General features: G+C 51.0%; 1 protein-coding gene across 2 annotated transcripts in view; it reads left to right on the top strand.

Annotated features, from left to right (window-relative positions):
* HUNK (hormonally up-regulated Neu-associated kinase) overlaps positions 1-19,703 on the top strand; it is a 133,732-nt gene extending 114,029 nt beyond the window's left edge. The window contains exons 9-12 of one of the 2 annotated variants that reach the window (XR_011248476.1): positions 5,941-5,988; positions 11,676-11,856; positions 16,400-18,713; positions 18,995-19,703. Coding sequence is in view for 1 of the 2 variants with exons in the window: in XM_069549413.1 (XP_069405514.1) it covers positions 5,941-5,988; positions 11,676-11,856; positions 16,400-17,049 (879 nt within the window). In the remaining variant the exon portion in view is untranslated. Of the gene's footprint in view, positions 1-5,940; positions 5,989-11,675; positions 11,857-16,399 lie in introns of both variants that reach the window. The other variant, XM_069549413.1, reaches the window with a different exon arrangement.
* The last annotated feature ends 1,965 nt before the right edge of the window (positions 19,704-21,668 follow it).

The following is a 21,668-nucleotide window of genomic DNA, read 5'->3' as shown; positions in this document are numbered from 1 at the left end:
CTCCCAGCCCCATCCTCCTGCCCCAGTCCAGCCCCTGTCACCTCTTGCAAGGATCTCAGCCACAGCCTCCTAACTATCCCCCCTTCGTCAGCATGAATGCCGTCATGACTACATGCTGTCCGCACACAGGCCAGAGTGAGCTGCTGCTGCTGCTAAGTTGCGTCAGTCGTGTCTAACTCTGTGCGACCCCATAGACGGCAGCCCACCAGGGTCCCCCATCCCTGGGATTCTCCAGGCAAGAACACTGGAGTGGGTTGCCATTTCCTTCTCCAATGCGTGAAAGTGAAAAGTGTCTGACTCCTAGCGACCCCATGGACTGCAGCGCACCAGGCTCCTCCATCCATGGGATTTTCCAGGCAAGAGTACTGGAGTGGGGTGCCATTATCTTCTCCCCAAAATGAGACCATATTGCTTCCCCGCTCGAAGCCTTTGTTGAGGTCCTTTAATGGACTGGAACCTGGTGGTCCAGAGTCGACGATAAGAAAGTAAAGGAGAGAAAGAGGCTGATATTCCTTGGTTTACATAGAAAGCCATTAAAGCCCCCAGCACGGGGCTTGCTCTGTTCATGGAGGCCTCAGGCACCCTCTCAATGGGGTGAAAGCACAGAGTGCCTTCTCTAGAGGATCTTAGAAGCTCAGGCAGGAAAGTGAACTCAGAGGGCCTCTGCGCTCCAAAGAAATAGCCTGAGAGAGAGAGAAAGAGAAAGAAAGACACAGGGACTATGCTCTGATGGAGCAAAGGTGTTTTAATCAACGTGGTGTGGGCATATATACTGAGTTACAAGGTAGTTATTCTTAGCAAAGATAAAGATTAAAATTCCAGACTTACAAAACAATCTGTATTAAAGAGAGAGAGAGAGTTGTAAACAATCACTTTTATCGTATGGTTCACAAGAAGGAAGAGGGTACTTATCTCTGTATAGAAAATCTAATGAAGGAAATGCCTGGATTCCTCAGTCCTGGGAGCAGGAACAGAGAATTCCTGACAGATCCAGAACAGCACACAGGAAGCCTCCTGTTAAATGCTTCCTGACAGCCTTCAAAGGCTTCTTTCCCATGGAAGACAAATTGCGACGTGGCCACCGTGTCCCAGATCGGACTGGCTTCTGTCAGCAACTCCAACCTTATCTTTTAGCTACCACTTCCCCCACCCCTGGGTCGGGAAGATCCTCTGGAGAAGGAAATGGCAACCCACTCCAGTACTCTTACCTGGAAAATCCCATGGACAGAAGAGCATGGTGGGCTACAGTCCATGGGGTCGCAAAGAGTCGGACACAACTGAGCGACTTCACTTTCACTTTCCCCCACCCTAGCACCTGCTTCTTACCCTTATTATTATGATGATGTTTTAATTTTCATTTGGTCACTCCCTGAGGCATGTGGGATCTTAGTTCCCCAACCAGGGATGGAACCTGTGGGCCCTGCATTGGAAGTGCAGAGTCTTAACCACTGTACCGCCAGGGACGTCCCCCTGCTTCTTGCTCATGCTCAGCCCCATGGGCCTTCAGACTTCTGTGCTCTCTCGGCTTCCAGGGCTGTGTACACCCTGTTCTCTTCCAGAATGTTCTCCCGATCTCTCTCTGCTGAGTTAATCTCTGTCTTCATATGTGACAGCAAGGTCATGTCCTCATTAGTCCAGTTCAGTTCAGTCGCTCAGTCATGTCCGACTCTTTGTGACCCCATGAATCGCAGCACGCCAGGCCTCCCTGTCTATCACCAACTCCTGGAGTCTACCCAAACTCATGTCCTTCAGGTCGGTGATGCCATCCAGCCATCTCATCCTCTGTCGTCCCCTTCTGCCCCCAATCCCTCCCAGCATCAGAGTCTTTTCCAATGAGTCAACTCTTCACATGAGGTGGCCAAAGTATTGGAGTATTGGAGTTTCAGTCCTTCCAGTGAACACCCAGGACTGATCTCCTTTAGGATGGACTGGTTGGATCTCCTTGCAGTCCAAGGGACTCTCAAGAGTCTTCTCCAACACCACAGTTAAAAAGCATCAATTCTTTGATGCTCAGCTTTCTTCACAGTCCAACTCACATCCATACATGACCACTGGAAAAACCATAGCCTTGACTAGACGGACCTTAGTCGGCAAAGTAATGTCTCTGCTTTTGAATATGCTATCTAGGTTGGACATCACTTTCCTTCGAAGGAGTAAGCATCTTTTAATTTCATGGCTGCAGTCACCATCTGCAGTGACTTTGGAGCCCCCCAAAATAAAGTCTGACACTGTTTCTACTGTTTCATCTGCCATGAAGTGATGGGACCAGATGCCATAATCTTCGTTTTCTAAATGTTGAGCTTTAAGCCAACTTTTTCACTCTCCTCTTTCACTTTCATCATGGACCCCTGCTATTCGCTGCCCTCTACCTTTGGGTCGCATCTCTCCAGTGCAGGCTGTCACATACCTCCTGCCTCCTGGGGCTGATCCCCTGGATGAGGTTCTGTTTGTTCTGAGATGATTTGATTCTCATCTCTCTCCCACGCTGGTCTGTGAATTCCTTAAGAGGAGGGAAGGCATCCCCTTATTTCTTGGTCTTAGTTGTAGCGCTTGGGCTTGGTTGCCCTGCAGCACGTGGGATCTTAGTTCCCCAACCAGGGATGAGACCCGAGTTCCCCTGCACTGGGCCCTTAAGCACTGGACCATCAGGAGGTTCCCTGGGACAGCATCCCTTTTGTTCCTCACAGTGTCTCCAGAACCTGCCTGATGCCTGGCTCACAGTAGAGGCTTAATAAATATTTGCTGAACGAAGAAATGAAATAATCAAGTGGACCTTGGCCTGAGTCTCAGAAAATGGAATTGGGTCAGTGTCTTAGGAAGGTCAAACATTCCAGCTGGGACACCTAGCTTGGTTAAAGTAGGGCGGCCACCTGCATGGCAGCATTCAAGCTGAATTACTAACACTTGATGGCCTTGCCCTTTGGGAGGGACTTCTTACGGTCACTTGCACTGGGGGTGGTCACCTCGGCTGGGGTCCAGGGGATACAGAAGTCGCCGTTAGGCTCCCCTGCCTCTTGTTTGACTCTTCAGGGCCTCAGGTAATAATGCAGCCTTAGGTGTACCACATCCCCTAAGTGTGTATCCTAGGCGACCTCTAAGCCCCTCGGCTGGTGCCCATGTCCTTGGTTGCCCTGGTACCCGCCGCTGCTTGTGTGCTCGAGAGTGTCAGAGCCACGATGTGAAAGGGGCCTCTTTTTTTTTTCATCTAGATTATTTTTCTCGGCTGCTTATTGCATTTGCCCCAAAAACACATGGTAAGCGTTTTAAAACATTTGTGGCAATATTTAATGGTTAAAGTTTCAATAGAAACACTAATGGGGAAACAGCATTTCAATTTTCTAGTTTCCATTTGTTTTCTCCAAACCGCAGAGATACTTGAGCTAATTAAATTACAGGCTCTGGCTAGATGACCCAGCTCCTCTCCGCTAGAACCTAGCAAAGTGGAATGGGGCCAGCTAGAAAAAGTGGTGAGAAAGGCTGAAAGAGGCCAGATTCTCCAGGGAGAGCCCACTCCGGGCCCCTGTGGGCTTCAGCCCAGCTGGTCCAGGAGGAGAAGCAGAGGGGATGGGTGGTGTGAACAGGAACAGCAGAGTGAAGTTCAAGGTTGTACACGAGCGTGCTAGGGGTGGCTCTGGGGCCGTGTCTGGGCATTGAGGGCAAGTGTTGGCCTCTTTCTTCTTCTGGATCCCAGTTATTTTGCTCCTAGGAAACAGAGGAGCTGAATTAAGCAGAAAACACTTCCCTCTCAGGATTCTAGTGCTCTCATGGTATGACTTGGCCCCTTTCCCCCCATCTTCTTACTGTAGCAGTCAGAGATCACATCTGGAAAAGGGGGACCCTTGTCTCACCTTGGGCTAATGCCCCAGAGACTCCTTTTCCTAAAAGAGAGGTCCAGGGGGGTGGTGGGAGGGGCACCATGGAGGGTCGTGGCAGGACAGTCATCACTAGTAAACTGGCTCAGTAAAGCCACAGAGAGCAGGAAGCCAGCGTTGTCCAAGTCTTGAAAAATAATGCTGATATATAGCAAAATGTCACTTAGAAACACGAGGGCTTTTCTGCGGTATCTAACACTGCAGTTTTGAAAGTTAAGTCATGCAGACGGTGGCACAGGGACTGCCTGGGTCTGTGAGGGCTCCCATCATGAAGTCCCACAAACCAAGTGGCTTAAACCAGGTGTCCCCCACCTCCAGAATCTAATGCCTGATGATCTGAGGTGGGGCTGATGTAGTCATAATAGGAATAAAGTGAGCAATAGAGGTGATGCGCTTGAATCATCCCCAAAGTATCTCCCACCCTGGTCTCTGGAAAAATGGTCTTCCACGGAACCAGCTCCCGCTGCCCCTGGGGACCGCTGGGTTAGACGAAAGAAACGTGTCGTCACCCGGTTTGGGTGTCCAGAAGGTCAAGGTCGTGGTGTCTGCAGGACTGATTCCCTCTGAGGATGGTGAGGGAGAATCTTTCATGCCTCCTAGCTTCTGGTGGATGCCAGCAGTCTTCAGGATTCATGGGCTTGTAGGAGCATCCCCCTGATCACTGCCTTCATCTTCATGTGGCATTCTGTGTGTGTGTGTCCATGACCAGTTTACCCCCTTTCTATAAGGATTCCCGGTCACACTGCACTAGAACCCACTCTGATGACCTTATCTTAACTTGGTCACCTCTGAAATGGTAATACCAGGAAGAGGTTCCATCTCAAAGGCCAAGGAGAGCAAGCTTTCACATTCTCCCCTGTACCTCCCACCAGGCTTCAGAGGGGATAGGACAGGCACCTCCTGACCGTGTCTTCAAGTAAAGCTGTATTTTGAGGTCTAGGGGTTAGGACTCCAACATCTGAATTTGGAGGAATGTGATGAAATGCGGTCTTCCCAGGTGACTCAGTGGTAAAGAACCCACTTGCCCAGCAGGAGATGCAGGAGATGTGGGTTCGATCCCTGGGTCGGGAAGATCCCATGGAGAAGGAAAGGGCAACCTACTCCAGTATTCTTGCCTGGGATGTTCCATGAACAGAGGAGCCTGGCAGGCTGCAGTCCATGGGGTCGCAAAGAGTTGGACATGACTGAGCAACTAAGCCACCACCACCATCGTAATTAAAGGCATAATGGGAACTAATAAAGGCATAATGGGAACTATAAGTTTAAAGGTAAAATATTACAGTATTTTCTTTGTGTCATTTCAAAATCTGTACACATTAAAAGAAACCTTTTAAAAAATGTATGTTCCTTTTGGCCACAGCGGGTTTTGGTGGTTGTGCCGAGGCTTCCTCTGGTTGCAAGGAGCAGGGGCTGCCCTTCACTGTGCTGTGTGGGCATCTCACTTGCAGCAGCCCCTCTCGCTGTGGCGCACAGGCTCTGGTAGTTATGGTCCATGGGCCTGAGCTCGCGGACTTCAGACGTTGTGGCCCATGGGCTCAGCCACTCCAAGCCGTGTGGAATCTTTCCAGATCAGGGATTGAATGCGTCTCCTTCACTGGCAGGCAGATTCTTACCCACTGGGCCACCAGGGAAGCCCTGCATAAATTTTAACAATCAAGTTTAGAATCAAGTCTCTGCTGTGGTAAATCAGAACGGTGGTTACCTTCGGGGACAGGAAGAGAATGTGGGAACGAGGGACTTGTGAGTGTTGGCTGGGTTCTGTTTCTTGATCCAGGCACCGTTTTCACGCATGCTTTTGTTGATTGAGAAAACCGAGTGAACGGCTTACTCATCATCAGAGCACCCCTCCATCATGCATCCTAGGCTTTAATATAAACCTTACCTGGAAAATCCCTCCAGGGCAGGAATTAGGACATCTGCTGCCTGCGTCTGGGACAGTTTGGTTTCTTGTCTGCAAACACTGACATGGGTAACCCTCAACCAGAGCTGCAGGTGGGAAGGGGTGAGTTTAGGGAATAAGCAACAAGTGCAGCTTCTTGAATTGTTGAAAAATGCTGTTTTTTTGCAGGCCTCCCTGGACACCTGGACAAGAGACCTTGAATTTCATGCTGTGCAGGTAAGAAATTGGGGGGGTTCTGATGGGTTAGACAGAGTCCTCCAGAAAAACGGAACAATTGGGTGTGTGTGTGTGTGTATGTGTGTGTGTGTGTGTGTGTGATGCATGGACACGCAGGGAAGAGTTTGTGTTTCAGCTCCAGTCCCAAGTCTTCTGGAGGCAGAATTCCTTCTTTCCCAGGACACTTCAGTCTTCTCTCTCTCTCTTTTTTTTTTAATTTAATTTATTTTTAATCAAAGGACATTTGCTTTATACTATTGTATCAGTTTCCGCCAAACATCTTCTCTTAAGCCCTTCAACTGATTGCCCAAGACCCACCAAGATTGTGGAGGATAAGCTGCTTTACTCAAAAGCCTACTGATTTAAATGTCATTCTCATCTAACACAAAGCTTCACCACAAACTGTAGACTGGTGTTTGACCAGACACTGGGTGCCCTGGCCTAGCCAACTTGACACATGAAAGTCACCATTGCATGTGACCCTGAAGATTAGTGAATCCCTGCCCAGAGCTCTGGACCCTGCACACTCCTCATCCTGTCCTGAATGCAGACATGCAGAATCCTATTGTAAGTGGATTTGTCAGAATCCCCTCAGATGAGATTAGCTTTCTCTATGTGTGTGTGAAGTCACTCAGTCATGTCCGACTCTTTGACCCCATGCAGTGTAGCCCACCAGGCTTCTCTGTCCATGGGATTCTCCAAGTTCTGGAGTGGGTTGCCGTGCCCTCTTCCAGGGAATCTTCTCAACCCAGAGGTCAAACCCATGTATGTCTCCTGCAGAGGTGTGTTCTTTACCGCTAGAGCCACCTGTGCAGTTCACCTTTTTTTATTCATCTTGCTATAACAACAAGCTTAGCTGTGCATTTGGTTTCTACCTGTAAAGAGGTGGGGTTTAGAACAGTCCACGGCGTCCTGGTTCAGTGGCCTAATTTATGAGCCAAGCCCTTTTTATTCTCCGCTCATTTGTTTGTTTCCTATGGCGGAATCAGGCCTCTGTGGCTTTCCTTTACAGAACGGGCTTGGGCTTGTGCTCAGCCGCTAAATCGTGTCTGACTCTTTGCAACCCCATGGACTACAGCCTGCCAGGCTCCTTTGTCTGTGGGGATTCTCCAGGCAAGAATACTGGAGTGGGTTGCCACGTCCTCCTCCAGGTTCAGTTCAGTTCAGTCACTCAGTCGTGTCTGACTCTTTGCGACCCCATGGACTGCAGCACGCCAGGCCTCCCTGTCCATCGCCAACTCCTGGAGTTTACCCAAACCCATGTCCATTAAGTCGGTGACGCCATCCAGCCATCTCATCCAAGATAGGATCTTCCTAACCCAGGGATCGAACACGCATCTCCTACGTCTCCTGCACTGGCCGGCGGATTCTTTACCACTGGACCACCAGGGACATCTGGGTCTGCATATTCAAGGCATCCAGTTTTTTTGAAAAACATCCATGCACATGTGTGGTGGTTGGAAAATGGTTTAAAGAGAAGAGGCTGTTTTGTGTGGGGTTTGCTTGCCTTTGGGGCTTCTGGTGTCCTCCTGGATCCGCCTTGGAGGGTATGGACTGAGCATGAGGGGGCAGAGAAGACCTCAGAAGCTTCAGCTCCACCACCAGCCCCTAGGCACTTGTGGATGAGGGGCACACTGCCCACCCATGAGAGTCAGAGGGAAACCGAAGAGGCCTGCAGGCAGCCAGCGTTGCTGGGTGGGGTGCGGGAGTGGGTGCAGGCATGTCGGAGGGGGAACATAATTAGTCCTTCTGAAGATCTGTTTCTGTTACATAAGGCAATTTAGCATCCTTCTCCCTGGGAAATCTCTCCTGGAGAAAATAGGCCATGCAAATGAAAATGGTAGAATTGGAAAATTGGTTGCATTTATGAGCCTCTGCTTGGAAGACATGAAGATGGCTGCTTGTAAACAAGTTGGTTTCCTGAGGGGTCACCAGGACAGACCCAGGACATTGTCCCTCACCTCCAAGGAGCAGATGGGTAGTAAATGCTCGGCATCTCCCTAGAAACCAGTCGCTATGAAGTCATCTGTTCTTTCAGGCTGAGAAGAATGCTCTGGGGGTGGGGGGAGAGGATGGGGGTAGTTTGGAGGAAGTAGTGCGGTGCAAAAGATTGAGGGCAGGAGAAGAAGGGGACGACAGAGGATGAGATGGTTCGATGGCATCACCGGCTCAATAGACATGAGTTTGAGCAAACTCTAGGAGATGTTGAAGGACACAGAAGCCTGGCATGCCACATTCCATGGAGTCACAAAGAGTTGGACACAGCTGAGCAACTGAACAATGCCAAGGTACAGGATCAACAGGGCGATGTGAGTAAGGTTCCCCAGACTCTAGTCCTAAATCCATGTCCCCTTTCTTCTGTCCCCATCGTGGCCTTTCTTGTTGTTATTGTTCAGTAGCTCAGTCGTGTCTGATTCTTTGTGACCCCATGAACTGCAGCACAGTTCCTCATCCTTCACTGTCTCCCAGAGTTTGCTCACACTCATATCCATTGGGTTGATGGTGCCATCCAACCATTTCATCCTCTGTTGCCCGCTTCTCCTGCCCTCCATCTTTCCCAGCATCGGGCTTGTCCAATGAGTCAGCTCTGCTTATTGCCAAAGATCCATCCCTTTGTGGGTTGCAGGAGAGAGTTCTAGAGCCAACCTTGATCTCGTCCTACAGAGAACTCTCACATCTTGGACACCCTTTGGTTTATGAGCTCTGGGTGGTGATACTGGCCCCCCTGAAAGTTTCCATCTTGATCCTTTATCTTTGAGAAGCCACAGAGAGTTAGAAAGGAGCTGAGATGAACCCAGGAGGCTGCTGGCAGGGGCCCTCTGAGAGTAGGAAATGCAGGGTACCCCAAAGGAAGATGTACTCACTGCCCTAAAAAGAAAAAAAAGGTGGGGGGCGGTGGGGGGGCGGGGAACTCCAGTTTTATTTTTTCTTCCAAATATTGTTTTACGATGTATCACAAAAGTCCATTTGATTTCTATTTTCCTGTTTAAGGTGTTATCAGGTAGAACTGATGGGTTTGCTGGTAAAAACAGATAGAATGGAGCCAGACTTTGGGATGGAATTCTGCCAGACTTTTGGGGACAGGCAGTTTGTTGCTGGGGGAGAGGCTGGGAATGGTGAAAGTTCATTCATTCTTCTTTGCTGTAGAGCAGAGGGCCTGTTGGTGTTTGATAGAAAGAGGGAAAGGGAGGCGGTGGAGAATTGGGCTTGGCCTTGACCTGGAGCAGATGCCCACCCTCTCCACTCCATCCTTTATAGCACCCTGCTGATGGTCTCATCTGTAGCATCCTGGATGCCCTGGACTACAGTGTGGTCCCTGCCCCAGCCAGTCGTTGCACCTAGCCTTTCTCTCTACCACTAGAACAAGCCTGGCCCTGCTCCAGCTTCCAGAGGGCAGCGTGGAGTCAAGGGTTAAGAACACATCGACTTTCAGGGAGGGCTGCAAAAATCTGAGTTGCTGTCAGGCTCCTGAGTGACTTCTTTTTTTAAAAAAATGAAATAGAGTTGATTTACAGTGTGTGCCCATGTCTGCTGTACAGCCAAGTCATACATGTGTATACATCCCTATTTTTGACTATTCTTTTCCATTATGGTTTCTCACAGGATATTGAATATAGTCCCCTGTGCTCGACGGTAGGCCCTTGTTCATCCATCCTACATGTAACAGTCTGCATCTGCCAACCCCCAAATCCCGCTCCATCCCTCCGCTTCCTCCTTCCCTTTGGTAACCACAGGGTGTTCTTTATGAGTCTCTGTTTTGTACCTAGGCTCACTTGTGCCCCATTTTAGGTTCCACGTATAAGGGATCTCCTATGCACTTGTCTTTCTCCTTCTGACTCGCTTCGCGCAGGATGAGACTCTCTAGTTGCATCCGTGTTGCTGCGAGTGGCCTTCTCTTTTCACAGCTGTGCAGCGTTCCCTGGTGTGTATGTAACCACACCTTCTTTATCCACTCATCTGTCTACAGACGTTTAGGTCGTTTCCAGGCCTAGGCTGTTGTGAATAGTGCTGTTGTGAGCACAGTGGTGCGTGTATCTTTTTGAATTGTCTGGGTATATTTAGCTACTGCAGGCACCTCTGGAAGAAGGGATAACAGCATTTGCCTCATCATGGGTCTTGCTCTTCGTGTAGTGTCTGGCGTTCCAAGTATCCTCAGTAAAGGTGGTGGTGGCTGATAAGACGCTGGTGAAGGTGTTTGCAGGAGCTTCACCTCTTCCTTCCTCCTGCTCACCCGCCCATGGACGGGAGCAAGCCACCTCAGCCGAAGGCTGGGCTCCCAGCAGGTGCTGCCCTGAGGTGGCACTCACTCAAGGCTGGGGTGGGTGCCCCCACACCCCATTTCTCTCCTGCCATCTTTCTCACTCAAAACCTGGACACAATGAACCCCAATCCAGAAATGCTTTGAAAATCCTTGTTAGAAAGGGCTACCCAAGTGCAAGGGGATGTTTCCTTGAGAAGCTTTTCAACAGCGTCCATGAAAAATAGATGAGCTTTCTTGAACTGCAAATATTCTTAAGGTTTAAGGCAAAAAATGTGAAAATTGGTCTCTTCCCCCGCTGCACCCCCCACTCCTGGTGAGGTCAGGGATTCGGTTGCCTCTGTTTAACAGTAAACATCAAACACAGACTTTAGGGCCAGAGAAAAGCTTCTTCCTTGTGGCATCACCCTTCCCAGAAGCTTGAACCCAATTAATTTTAATTCAGTTCTGTTTCCACTGGCTTTTTTTTTTTTTTTTTTATATTTCAGTAACTATTTGATAAGCTTTCTCTCTGTGCCTGGCTTCATGCCAGAGGCTGTGGGGTTGAAGATGTCTAAAACAGTCAAATTCAGTCCCATCAGAGGGATTATAATTGAGTTCAATCAGGGCAACACTTGACAGCATAAATGGCCGAATTGTGCCAATTTAAGTACACAGGTAAGAGCCCACGTGAGCTTCCCAGGTGGAGCAGTGGTGAAGAATCTGCCTGCAGTGCAGGAGACACGGGTTCGATCCCTGGGTCAGGAAGATCCCCTGGAAGAGGAAATGGCGACCCACTTCAGTATTCCTGCCTGGAAAATCCCATGGACAGAGGAGCCTGTTGGACTACAACCCATAGGGTCCCAGAGAGTCAGACATAACTGAGTGAGCCACGGTAGAGACATGGCTTAGTGACTAAACAACTACAGCAAGAGTGCACGTGAGCAGAGGAAGACAGGGCTCAGAAATTAACCCAGGCAGGCCCAGGGCTCCATGGGTTGGTCGTCCACCTCCTTGGCTTCACTGAACACATAAACACTGAGGTTATGATGGAGCACTTTTTGCCTCTGCAAATCTTAGGACTCTGCTGTAGCTAAGATGGGAGGTTACCAGGAGTCCTCATAGGCTTTACCTCGGTTTGTTGAGCTTGTTCTAGGAAAATGGATATCCTTGGATATCCCATGGATATCCTTGTCCTTGTTGGAGCATGTCAGACAGCACAGTGTGGGGAGCTGGGGACCACTAAGCCCACTGTGGCCCAGGGAGAGGGCCGTGGCTTCCCTGGAGCGTCCTCTAGGTCTGGGCACTTCCCTTGTTCAACATGCAGCTGAGAGCCTAGAGTTTTAGAAAACTGAGGTTTCTTAACTCTACTTTGATAACTCCTCAAAGAGGGATCCTGTTGTGCGTTCTTGTGTGCATCTGAGTACCTATGTTTGCTTCTGATTGGAAGGATAAAAAGCCCAAAGAACAAGAAAAAAGAGGGGATTTTCTTCATCGACCGTTTTCCAAGAAGCTGGACAAGAATCTGCCGTCGCACAAACAGCCGTCGGCCTCGCTCATCACTCAGATTCAGAGCACCAGGGCCCTGCTCAAGGATCGCAAGGCCTCCAAGCCTGGCTTCCCCGACAAAGGTGGGTCAGCGTGTGGGACTCTCCAGGCCTCTCGTGTTCAACTGTGTGGCTGCTGTGTATCCCATGCTGGTGTCTGTGTGGGCCCCTGGGACAGACACGACTCCTGTGCCCATGGGAAAGCAGAATTAATGTTTGAGAGGCAACGTGAGAACAAGCAAGGTCCTAACTGCTTGGTGTGGTCCACCTATGTGGGCGGTATTTGAGAAACCAGAGATGGGGTGTGTGCAGAAATCAGGGTGTAAAGTATTGCAGGAGTAGAGAGTGGGGTGCAGGAGCTTGTGGGTGCAGAAGTCAGGGTGTAGAGTATTACAGGAGTAGGGACTAGGGTGCAGGAGCAGAGATGGGGTGCAGGAGCCGAGATCAGGGTGCAGGAGCAGAAATGGGGTACAGGAATATAGATAGGATGTAGGAACAGAGATTGGGGTGCAGGAGTAGAGATGGAGTGCAGGAGTAGAGATTGGAGAGTAGGAGCAGAGATGGGGTACAGGAATAGAGATGGGGTGCAGAAGCAGAGATTGGGAGGGATGATTTTGCAGAAGCAGACGTCAAGGTGGGTAGTACTATGGGAGCAGAGGCTGGGGTGCATGGTTTTGTGGGAGAGCAGATACCAGGGTGCATGGGATTGTGGGAGTAGAAGCTGGGGTGCTTGGTATTTTATTGAGGTAGCAGAGATTGAGGTGTATCATGGAGCCAGGCATCAGTGTTCAGTTTTAGGGGGCAGAGATTGAGGTTCAGGAGCAGGGATGGGGCATGCTCTTGAGGGAGCCTTCCCCAAAAAGTACACCCTGAGAGGCAGTGACATGTGGTCCACAGAGTCTGGGCTCTGGGTGGAGGTGGGGTGCTCAAACCCAGCTCCGAGGCTGCTGATGCCCCAAGTTCCTCACCCTCTGAGGATCTTTACTGATTCCCTTCCTTGTGAAAGGAAACCTGCCTGTCAGAGAGCTATTGGGTGGATCCAGTGAGATAAGGGCCCCCTTGATGGTTCAGACGGTAAAGAATCGGCCTGCGAATGCAAGAGATCCAGGTTTGATCCCTACATCAGGAACATCCCCTGGAGGAGGAAATGGCAACCCACTCCAGTATTCCTGCCTAGAGAATTCCATGGACAGAAGAGCCTGGCGGGCTACAGTCCATGGGGTCGCAAAGAGTTGGATGCAACTGAGTGGTTTACACTTCCACTTTTCACTTCAATGAGAAACACGTGTGGGCTTCTCCTCCTCATTCGTCATCCAGCGCATGAGGTAACTGATGGATATGGGGCTCTCTCCTCTGGAGCAGGCATCCAGGGATGCGGAAAGGAGATTTAACACACCCTGAGAGCCTGGAGGGGCGCAGGGAGCCAGGGAGTGTGTCCTGAAGCCGACTGTGGGGTAGAGGAGCGTTCTCCTGACAGAGGGCGGATGGGTGGTGCAGTCCAGCCTTTGACCCCTTTGTTTTAAATGTGAAGAAGCTAAGGTTCCAGGAGGGCTCTGGCTGTCTGACATTAACCAGCAGGAAAGCACACTGTTGCTGTTCAGCCACGATGTCATCTCTGACTCCTTGCGACCCCGTGGACTGCAGCACGCCAGGCCTCCCTGTCCTTCACCATCTCCCGGAGTTCACTCAAACTCATGTCCATTGAGTTGATGATGCGGTCCAGCCACCTCATCCTCTGTCGCCCCCTTCTCCTGCCTTCAGTCTTGCCCAGCAGCAGGTGATGTGACCTGACTCACATCAGGTGGGCAGAGTAGTGGAGCTTCAGCTTCAGCATCAGTCCTCCCAATGAATATTCAGGGTTGACTTCCTTTAGGATAGACTGATTTGATCTCCCTGTAGTCCAAGGGACTCTCAAGAGTCTTCTCCAGCATCACAGTTCAAAAGCATCAATTCTTCGGTGCTCAAGCTTTCTTTATAGTCCAACTCGCACATCCATACATGACTACTGGGAAAACCATAGCTTTGACTAGACGGACCTTTGTTGGCAAAGTACTGGGGACATTCAAAACAGTAGCATGTGTCTTTCTGACTCTAGGAGGGACCAGCTGTCACCCAGGGAGGAGCAAATCTACTTGGTTCCATTTCATTCTGCAGGCGTCAGGAAGGCAGGGGCCCCACTAGAGAGACTGTGCTTGTCCCTCCTCGGGAGACCTTCCTTTCTGGCTTTGGAACCAGCAGTGAATCTGGGCCCTCAACAATGACATCCTGTGGGTTCCCCGAAGGAAGGTCTAGGTAGTAGCTGCATATTTGGGGTTAACTTTGTATTGGGCTTCCCTGGTGGCTCAGACGGTAAAGCGTCTGCCTACAATGCGGGAGACCCAGGTTTGATCCCTAGGTTGGGAAGATCCCTTGGAGAAGGAAATGGCAACCCACTCTAGTATTCTTGCCTGGAAAATTCCATGGATGGAGGAGCTTGGGGGGGGGGGGGCCTACAGTCCATGGGTCGCCAAGAGTCGGGCATGACTGAGCAGCTTCACTCACTCATGTAGCCCTGTTCCTTGGTACTTTCCTGGGCCAACTCTCATCTGTTCCTTTGCATTTTGTCTTTGTCCTGGGATTTGGAAGTTTGTGCCGAGAAGCGCTGAGGATCCTGTATTAACTGTTCACACTGACCACTCATGGGGTGGCGGGCATTGCTTCAGCTCTTACCTCAACCCATGAGATCATTCTCACCCCCATTTCTAGAGATGAGGAAATAGCATAGAGAGTTGTCCAAAGTCAGGGAGCTGGTAAGTGATGGAGTCCAGATTTCCAGCCCAGCAGCCTGGCTCCAGAGCTTTCTCTGCTGACCAGGGTAGCTGACTCCTTCCCGGGAAGGATGGGGTGAGGAGGAGCCAGCCGACATACCTAGGGCTTGGGTGGGTGACTCTGCCCTTCTCGCTGGGGACCATGCAGGGTCCAGGTCTCTGCCCCGGGGCTGACTCTGGGGTGGGGATAAATAGGGTGCCTGTGGGAGGTATCCTGCCAGGGTTTACACCTCTAGGCAAGCAGAGGAAGCAGAAGGGGGTGGAGGGAGAAGCTGGGCTACAAGATTGAGGCACACAGCCATCTCAGGGAGAGGCAGGGGGCTCGCGTGCCAGCTGGAACGCTGGAGACGTTAGCCGTCAATGAAATTTCCCGTCTCTCTGCCCGTGAATCTCAGGCATCTGTGCTGGCCCCAGGAGGAGACTTATTTGGGATCTGTGTATATATTTATGTGAGGGGAGGAGGATTCCCAGTGCCCTTGGCTGTTGCCGGTGGCAACAGCTCGTTCCTGCCTCCAGGCTCCAACAGGGCTGTCAGGTGTGATGGTAGGAGAACCACCCAAGACAGGGCCTGAACCTGGCCTCACTTCCCTCAGCGCCAAACACTGGGGGTTTTCCCTTCCTTCTCTGTCAAAGCTTGCAAACCTGGATTCTAGCCTGTGCCAGCTTGAGATGGAAGCCACGGGAGCTGGCTGGTTGCCTGAAATCTATAGGTGAAGAGTGTTTCACCCCTGTTCAGGACTGGGTGAGGGTCCGGGGAGGCCAGAAGTCACGAGAGAGTCTTTAAAAGGGAGGAAATTCTGGGGCCTCCCTGGTGGCTCAGTGGTAAAGAATCCGCCTGCCAATGCAGGAGCCACAGGTTTGACCCCTGATCTTGGAAAATCCCACATGCCGAGGAGCAAGTTGGCCTTTGCGCCACAACTGGGAACCCGTGCGCTAGAGCCCTTGAGCTGCAGCTGCTGAAGTCCGCACACACCAGAGCCCATGCTCTGCAGCAAGGGAGGCCGCCACAATGAGAAGCCTGCACACCGCAGCTAGAGAGTAGCCCCTGCACAGCAATGAAGGCTCGGCAGAGCCAAAAGTAATGAACAAATAAAAATTTGAAAAAGGGAGGAAATTCTGACACATGCTGCAGCACAGAGGAACCTGGAGAACACTGTACTCAGTGAAACAAGCCAGTTACGAAAGGACAAATGCTGTCGATTCCACCTACAGGAGGGAGCTAGAGTAGTCAGATGTGTAGACCAGTTGCCCCAGGCAACCGCTAGCAGATCTGCAAGTGAAGAGTTCTACTAGCATGTGAATGTACTTAAGTGCCCTGTACACTTAAAAGAGGTTAAGTAATAAATAGTTTAAAATTTATGTTAGGTAATTTTTACCATAGTTTTTTTTTTAAGTTACGAAGAAACCTTCCTTCCGGTTTTGATTATCTGAGGACCAAACTTGCAAGTCCTCAGGGAGTTGGGATCCACGTGCTTCCGGCAGTTTTGTGGTCATTCTGCTGAGTCACAGACCTTTTCATTCAGAGGCTCCTGGGCGGGGTCCAGAATTTTAAGGAACCGAAAGGAGAGCAGAAGTTAAGCTGGTGCTGTGAGGCAAGTCAGAATCCAGGAGGCCTCCTGTCCCTGGCCTTCTGTCCCCTGCACTCCAGGAAGACCGTCTGCTTCCCCGCGGGCAGAGTGGGAAGCCATGTGCTCTGTCTGACCTCCCCGGGCACCTCCCGCCCCGTCTCAGTACAACTGGGGGTCCGAGTGCGTGGGAACAGGGCTGTGGGCACTGACTGTGTGGCAGCTTCACGCCTCCTTTTCTTTCTTGGTATACAGATTCCTTCGGCTGCCGCAATCTTTTTCGCAAAACCTCGGACTCCAATTGTGTGGCCTCCTCCTCCATGGAGTTCATCCCCGTGCCACCCCCAAGGACCCCCAGGATCGTGAAGAAACCGGAGCCCCCTCAGCAGGGGCCTGGGAGCACCAGCCTCCCCGTCAAGGAAGACCCCCTGATGCTGGATATGGTGCGCTCCTTCGAGTCCGTGGATCGCGACGACCAGACAGAACTACTCTCCCCGTCCCATCACTATAGAATTCTGAACTCTCCCGGGGGTCTGGCTCGCTGTGAGCGGACACTCTCGCCCGTCCTGCTGCCTGGAAGCCCATCGCCTCTCCAAACTCCTTTGCACCCCACTCTGGTCTCCTTTGCTCATGAAGATAAGAACAGCCCCCCCAAAGAGGAGGGCACGTGCCCCCCAGCCCCGGGGCCCGGTAACAGCCCCGTGCAACCCCTGGGGAGCCCCAACTGTGTCAAGAGCCGAGGCAGGTTCCCCATGATGGGCATCGGACAGATGCTGAGGAAGCGGCATCAGAGCCTGCAGCCCCCTGCAGACAGGCCCCTGGAGGCCAGCATGCCCCCGCTGCAGCCCCTGACCCCCACAAGCCTCTCCTTTGACTTGGCTGATGGGGTTAAAGGCCAGTGCTAACCTGGGCCAGCAAAGGGGATCCGGGCATTTCTAAAGAAAGCAGTGGAGCAGCTCCACGTATCCATCAGGGTGTGAAGACTCTAACGCCTCTCCTGGAGTACCCTTCACAGCCTCATCTCCTCCTGACATTTGCTGTCCCTACAGCTGAAACCACAGACCCAGAGCCTGTACTCCCCGGTCTCACGTAGGGTCCCCACTGGAGATGCTTAGACTCCCAGGAGGGCTGGCTGGCTGTGTGGCCAACTCCATCAGCCATGGCCTCCTTCCTCCCACCTGCTCACTGGCCCTCCACCCACCTCCCTCAGCCGGGCTGGCAGGGAGAACCCTTTGCTGGCCTCAGCCTTCTCAGACAATACACCCTTCTGAGCTGTCTCTCCACGCTGTACTCTGTGTGTGCCTCTCAGTGGGTTGGTCTCATTTCAGCAGTCACATGGCAGGGGAAGCACAACGTGGTTCACCCAGGCCACAGATTCCCCTCCTTTAATCGAGAGAACTCCCTGCAGGGTGGCAAGAGCTCGTCACCCAGAGAACCCAGCTTCAGGACCCCCTGGGGAAGATGGGCAGGAAGCTTAGAAACCAGCACCACTCCCTCTGACTGGGTCCAAGACTGATCCCCACAGCGGGGTCCCCAGTGAATGGAAAGGACCAATGGGGGACCCTCATTTGCCAGGCAGGGTCTTGATGGAATTTTTTTTTCACTTGGTTGAAACTTGCTAACAGTTGAATTATTAGTATCTTCTCCAAAGGTGATTGTTCTTTATGTGATGTCATTAAATCGAGCCAACATGATTTTTAGAAACCTGGGTGGCGAAATGGGAAGTGATTTCACCAAACTCCTGTTCTCACGAGAGGATGAGCATGGAGGGCATCAAGGCTTGCCCAGGTGACATTTTCAGTGGGGCTGGCCCATGGTGGCCTGCAGGAGGGGACGTGACCCTAGCCGGCCACCTGTCCTTCCCATTGGATCACCAGAGCCCGGGTCCTTCTGGAAGGTGCAGAGCATAGTTACAGTCGGTTATTTAGAAAGAGAAGACAGGTAAGGTTGAATATGGACGCGCCCAGAAGGCACCGTTAGCTCTGTGCAATGCAGTTTTCAAGCTGCCAAGGCAACAAGTGTGGTTTAGAGCTCAGCCAGTTTGCCGTGAGCAGTGAGAGACTCGTGTGGAGGGACTCACGTTCAAAGTACAGTACTGTATCTTCTCTGAGGAAAGCAGGGTTCCTCAAACAAGGCTTTGAATCCGCGGTCGGTTTTCACACCCTTTGCCAAGGATGGAACCAAAGATGCACCTCTGGGTCTGTGTCCGTGCCGTCCCTGTGTATGTGTTTTGTGGACCCCAGTGTTGTCTGACCGCGTCTAGTTTGGAGCCTGCCGGGAGCTGTCTCCACTGGGGCCGGGGCCCTGGCCCTTGGTGGGGACCACTCGGCCATGAACAGAATTGGCAAAAGTAGAACTGGCACAGGTTGGATGCAGGTCAGCTCGGAGACAGGTTCCACTGTGGCTTGGAGTCTTCAACTGCTGGCTGGTGCGGGCGTGACCGCCGCTGGGGCCACCCCAGGGCTAGTCTTCCCAGCCCACTGATCCGAAAGAAGTCTGTGACCCTGGAGCCTTGCAGAGCCCGCCTTCGCTTCCACCGGCAGCCAGCCTGTGCCTGAGCGCGCTGGGGGTGGGTCTTCCTTTCTTCTCATTCCACACTGGTGACCTCCTTCTGCCCCAGATGTCCCTGACTGAGTGAAGAGAGGGTGGACACCTGGCTGTGCCCAGTCCTGGCCGATCTTGACGAGACCCTGGGCAGCTGCTCCCCTCGCCTTGTTGGGGATTGCCCCAGCCCTGGGGCTTGTTGGGAGGAGGTCAGACTCCCCACTGTGGGTGGCACTCCTTTGGTTGGCTCCAGACCAGGTTCTGGAACTTTCCATTGAAAAATAGAGCTTTTTTTTTTTTAAGCAGAGAGAAGAAAAGAAGCAGCTGAGAAGTCCCCTTCTCCGTTTGACACGGAGTGTTGGGTTTTTGATCAGTGAAGGAGCCTCTTTGAAGATGGTTCCCAGCTGCAAGTGTGGCTCCGCAGGCCTGCAGGCTGTGTGCGTGCGAACTTGGTCTAAGCTCTTTCTGTCTCTCGTGTTTTACTTGCCTCGAAACCATGAACGTTTCTGTGTCGCTGTGTTCGCCTGCTGGGACGTGTTCCCCAATCCTGGCACGCTTCCAGAACAGCCGACCGTCTGCATCACCACTGGCAACTTGAACTGTGAACTCAGGTTTTTTCCAAGCCCAGTGAGAGGTGAGGGGGCAGTGAGGAAGGGGAGAACCTGTATTTTGTGTGTGTGAGCGCCCGACAAATCTATGGAATCGAGTGAGAGGAGAAATATTGAATTCTTTATTATTTTATTATATTTATATGGAGACCTTGAGTATCTCTTTGGTAAGTACAAAGCGTGTTTTGTCTCTTGGACCCATGGCTGTCTCTTGTTAGTCTGCGCCCGTGAGCTCAGTCAGCCTGTGTGTAGTTACTGCCGAAAGTGACGGCTATCATCCTGTGATATCCGGAAGTCAAGTTGGCTTTGGTTGTACGATTTGGTCATAAGTAAGGACTGTATTTATGTCACCTGTATGAAATATATGTACTTTTATAACGACTGTGAAATACACTTTTCCCTCACTATGACTGCTTCGTTTATTGACTGATACGTCTGAAAACTAAGAGTATGTTGCCAAAGAGTGGTGTCGGCTTCTAAGCAAGGTTCTTGGCCCAGCAACGGACAGAATACAAGAGGGGATCGAGGTGCGGGTATTCAGGGCATATTTGGCTTTGCCTTATTGCTACAGGGGTGCCTGCAGACTTCTATCTGCCCGATGTACTGTAAATGGTCATTCAAAGTGAATCAGCATTTTTTTTTCTCTTTTGCAGGGGAAATGTTCGGGTTCTTCCTTGTGAGAGTGTAAAAGTGTTAGTCACTCAGTCATGTCTAACTCTTTGTGACCCTATAGACTGTAGCCCACCAGGCCCCTCTGTGTATGGAATTCTCCAGGCAAGAATACTGGAGAGGGTTGCCATTTCCTTCTGCAGGGGATCTTCCCGACCCAGGGATTGAACCCAGGTCTCCTGCATTGCAGGCAGATTCTTTACTGTCTGAGCCACCAAAGAAGCCCCGGAATTCCTGAATTTCCCTGGCCTCCCTCCCCATTTTCTCACAGGCATCTGCCCTAATAAAATCTTCACATGCTTGAACCCATTTCAATGTCTGCTTAAGCTAGACCCAGACAAGCTTAAGGCTCTGAAAACGACACGTGAAGAATGACATCAGTGAACGTCCCCTCTAGATCTGGTCCTTGTTTCAGGACTTGGTGAGGGTGAGGGGGAATTGAGGTGATGAGTAGAATGAAGGGGGAGTCCAGATGGGGTGTTTGGATTGGCCCAGCTCCGACTTCCTTTATAACTGTTCACAAAACATTTTTCATATTTATGGACTTGCTTAAGCCCTGTGTCCCCTGAGCTGTGTGGCCTCCCTGTGCAGTATAGTGTGGTGGAAAGCGAGAGGCCCATGGTTTCTGCTTCCTGAAGCTTTCTGAAGTTGGATGGGGTGGGGGTGTGGGGACCAGAAGCTGTAGCTAGTATTGATGATGATAGCAACCCATTCCAGTATTCCTGTCTGGAGAAGCCCATGGACAGAGGAGCCTGGAGGGCTCCAGTCCATAGGGTTGCAAAGCATCGGACACGACTGAATGATAAATCCTTCTTTGTTTCAGGAATCAGAGCATTTTAGAACAGAAAGGGACTTGAGATTATCTGGTGCAAGCCAGCTTTTTAAAAAATTCTTTTTGCTTTTGAACTTTTTATTTTTTATTGGGATATAGCCAATTGACAGTATCGTGATAGTTTTCAGGCGAACAGCGAAGGGACTCAGCTATACAAATACATGTATCCATTCTATCCCAAACTCCCCTCCCATCCAGGCTGCCACATAACATTGAGCAGAGTTCCATGGGGTGCAACCCCAGCTTTTCTGAAGAAGAGAAAACTGGGGGCCCAAATGGTTTAGGGACTCCAGGGTCCTGAGTGAACTGGTCCCAGAGGGGTTTCGGGGAACATGGCCCCTACCTCCATGAACACAGACCTCAGAGAGCTTGGCCACCACGGGCAGAGGGGAAGTCAACGCTGTCCTTATAGCACACATCTTTGAGTGTCTGTGTGGACCAGTCTTCACAGTGTTAAGTCATTCTCAAAATCATATGGCTTGTTGAGATTCTGAGCATCACAGCCTTTCCACCATCTACCATCAACTCCTAAACCGGGAGAAAGACTCTTTCTCAACAGGTCTCCCAAGTAAGCAGCCACCCTGGATCGCCTCCTTATCTACGTTAGCTGTTAAAAGGCTGCTGGGTTTTACTAGATTAAGTCAATAAAATACTTGCTATATAACCATGTCATAAAATGAGACCAATTCAGAAAGAATGCAAGACTGATATTTTTTTTGGGGGGGTGGCGTCTGGAAGCCTCTCGATTATTGCATTTGTTTTCTCTATAAGACCCTCTCTGTGCTACAGGCACAGTTAGAATAATTCAGAGCAGGACTGGGAGCTGGTTCAATTTCATGTCATCACTTTTCAGTGAAAGGAGCATATTTCC

This window comes from Ovis canadensis, chromosome 1 (genome assembly GCF_042477335.2).
Source record: "Ovis canadensis isolate MfBH-ARS-UI-01 breed Bighorn chromosome 1, ARS-UI_OviCan_v2, whole genome shotgun sequence".
In the NCBI taxonomy this organism is placed as follows: Eukaryota; Metazoa; Chordata; class Mammalia; order Artiodactyla; family Bovidae; genus Ovis; species Ovis canadensis.
This window is presented reverse-complemented; position numbering and strand designations above follow the sequence as displayed.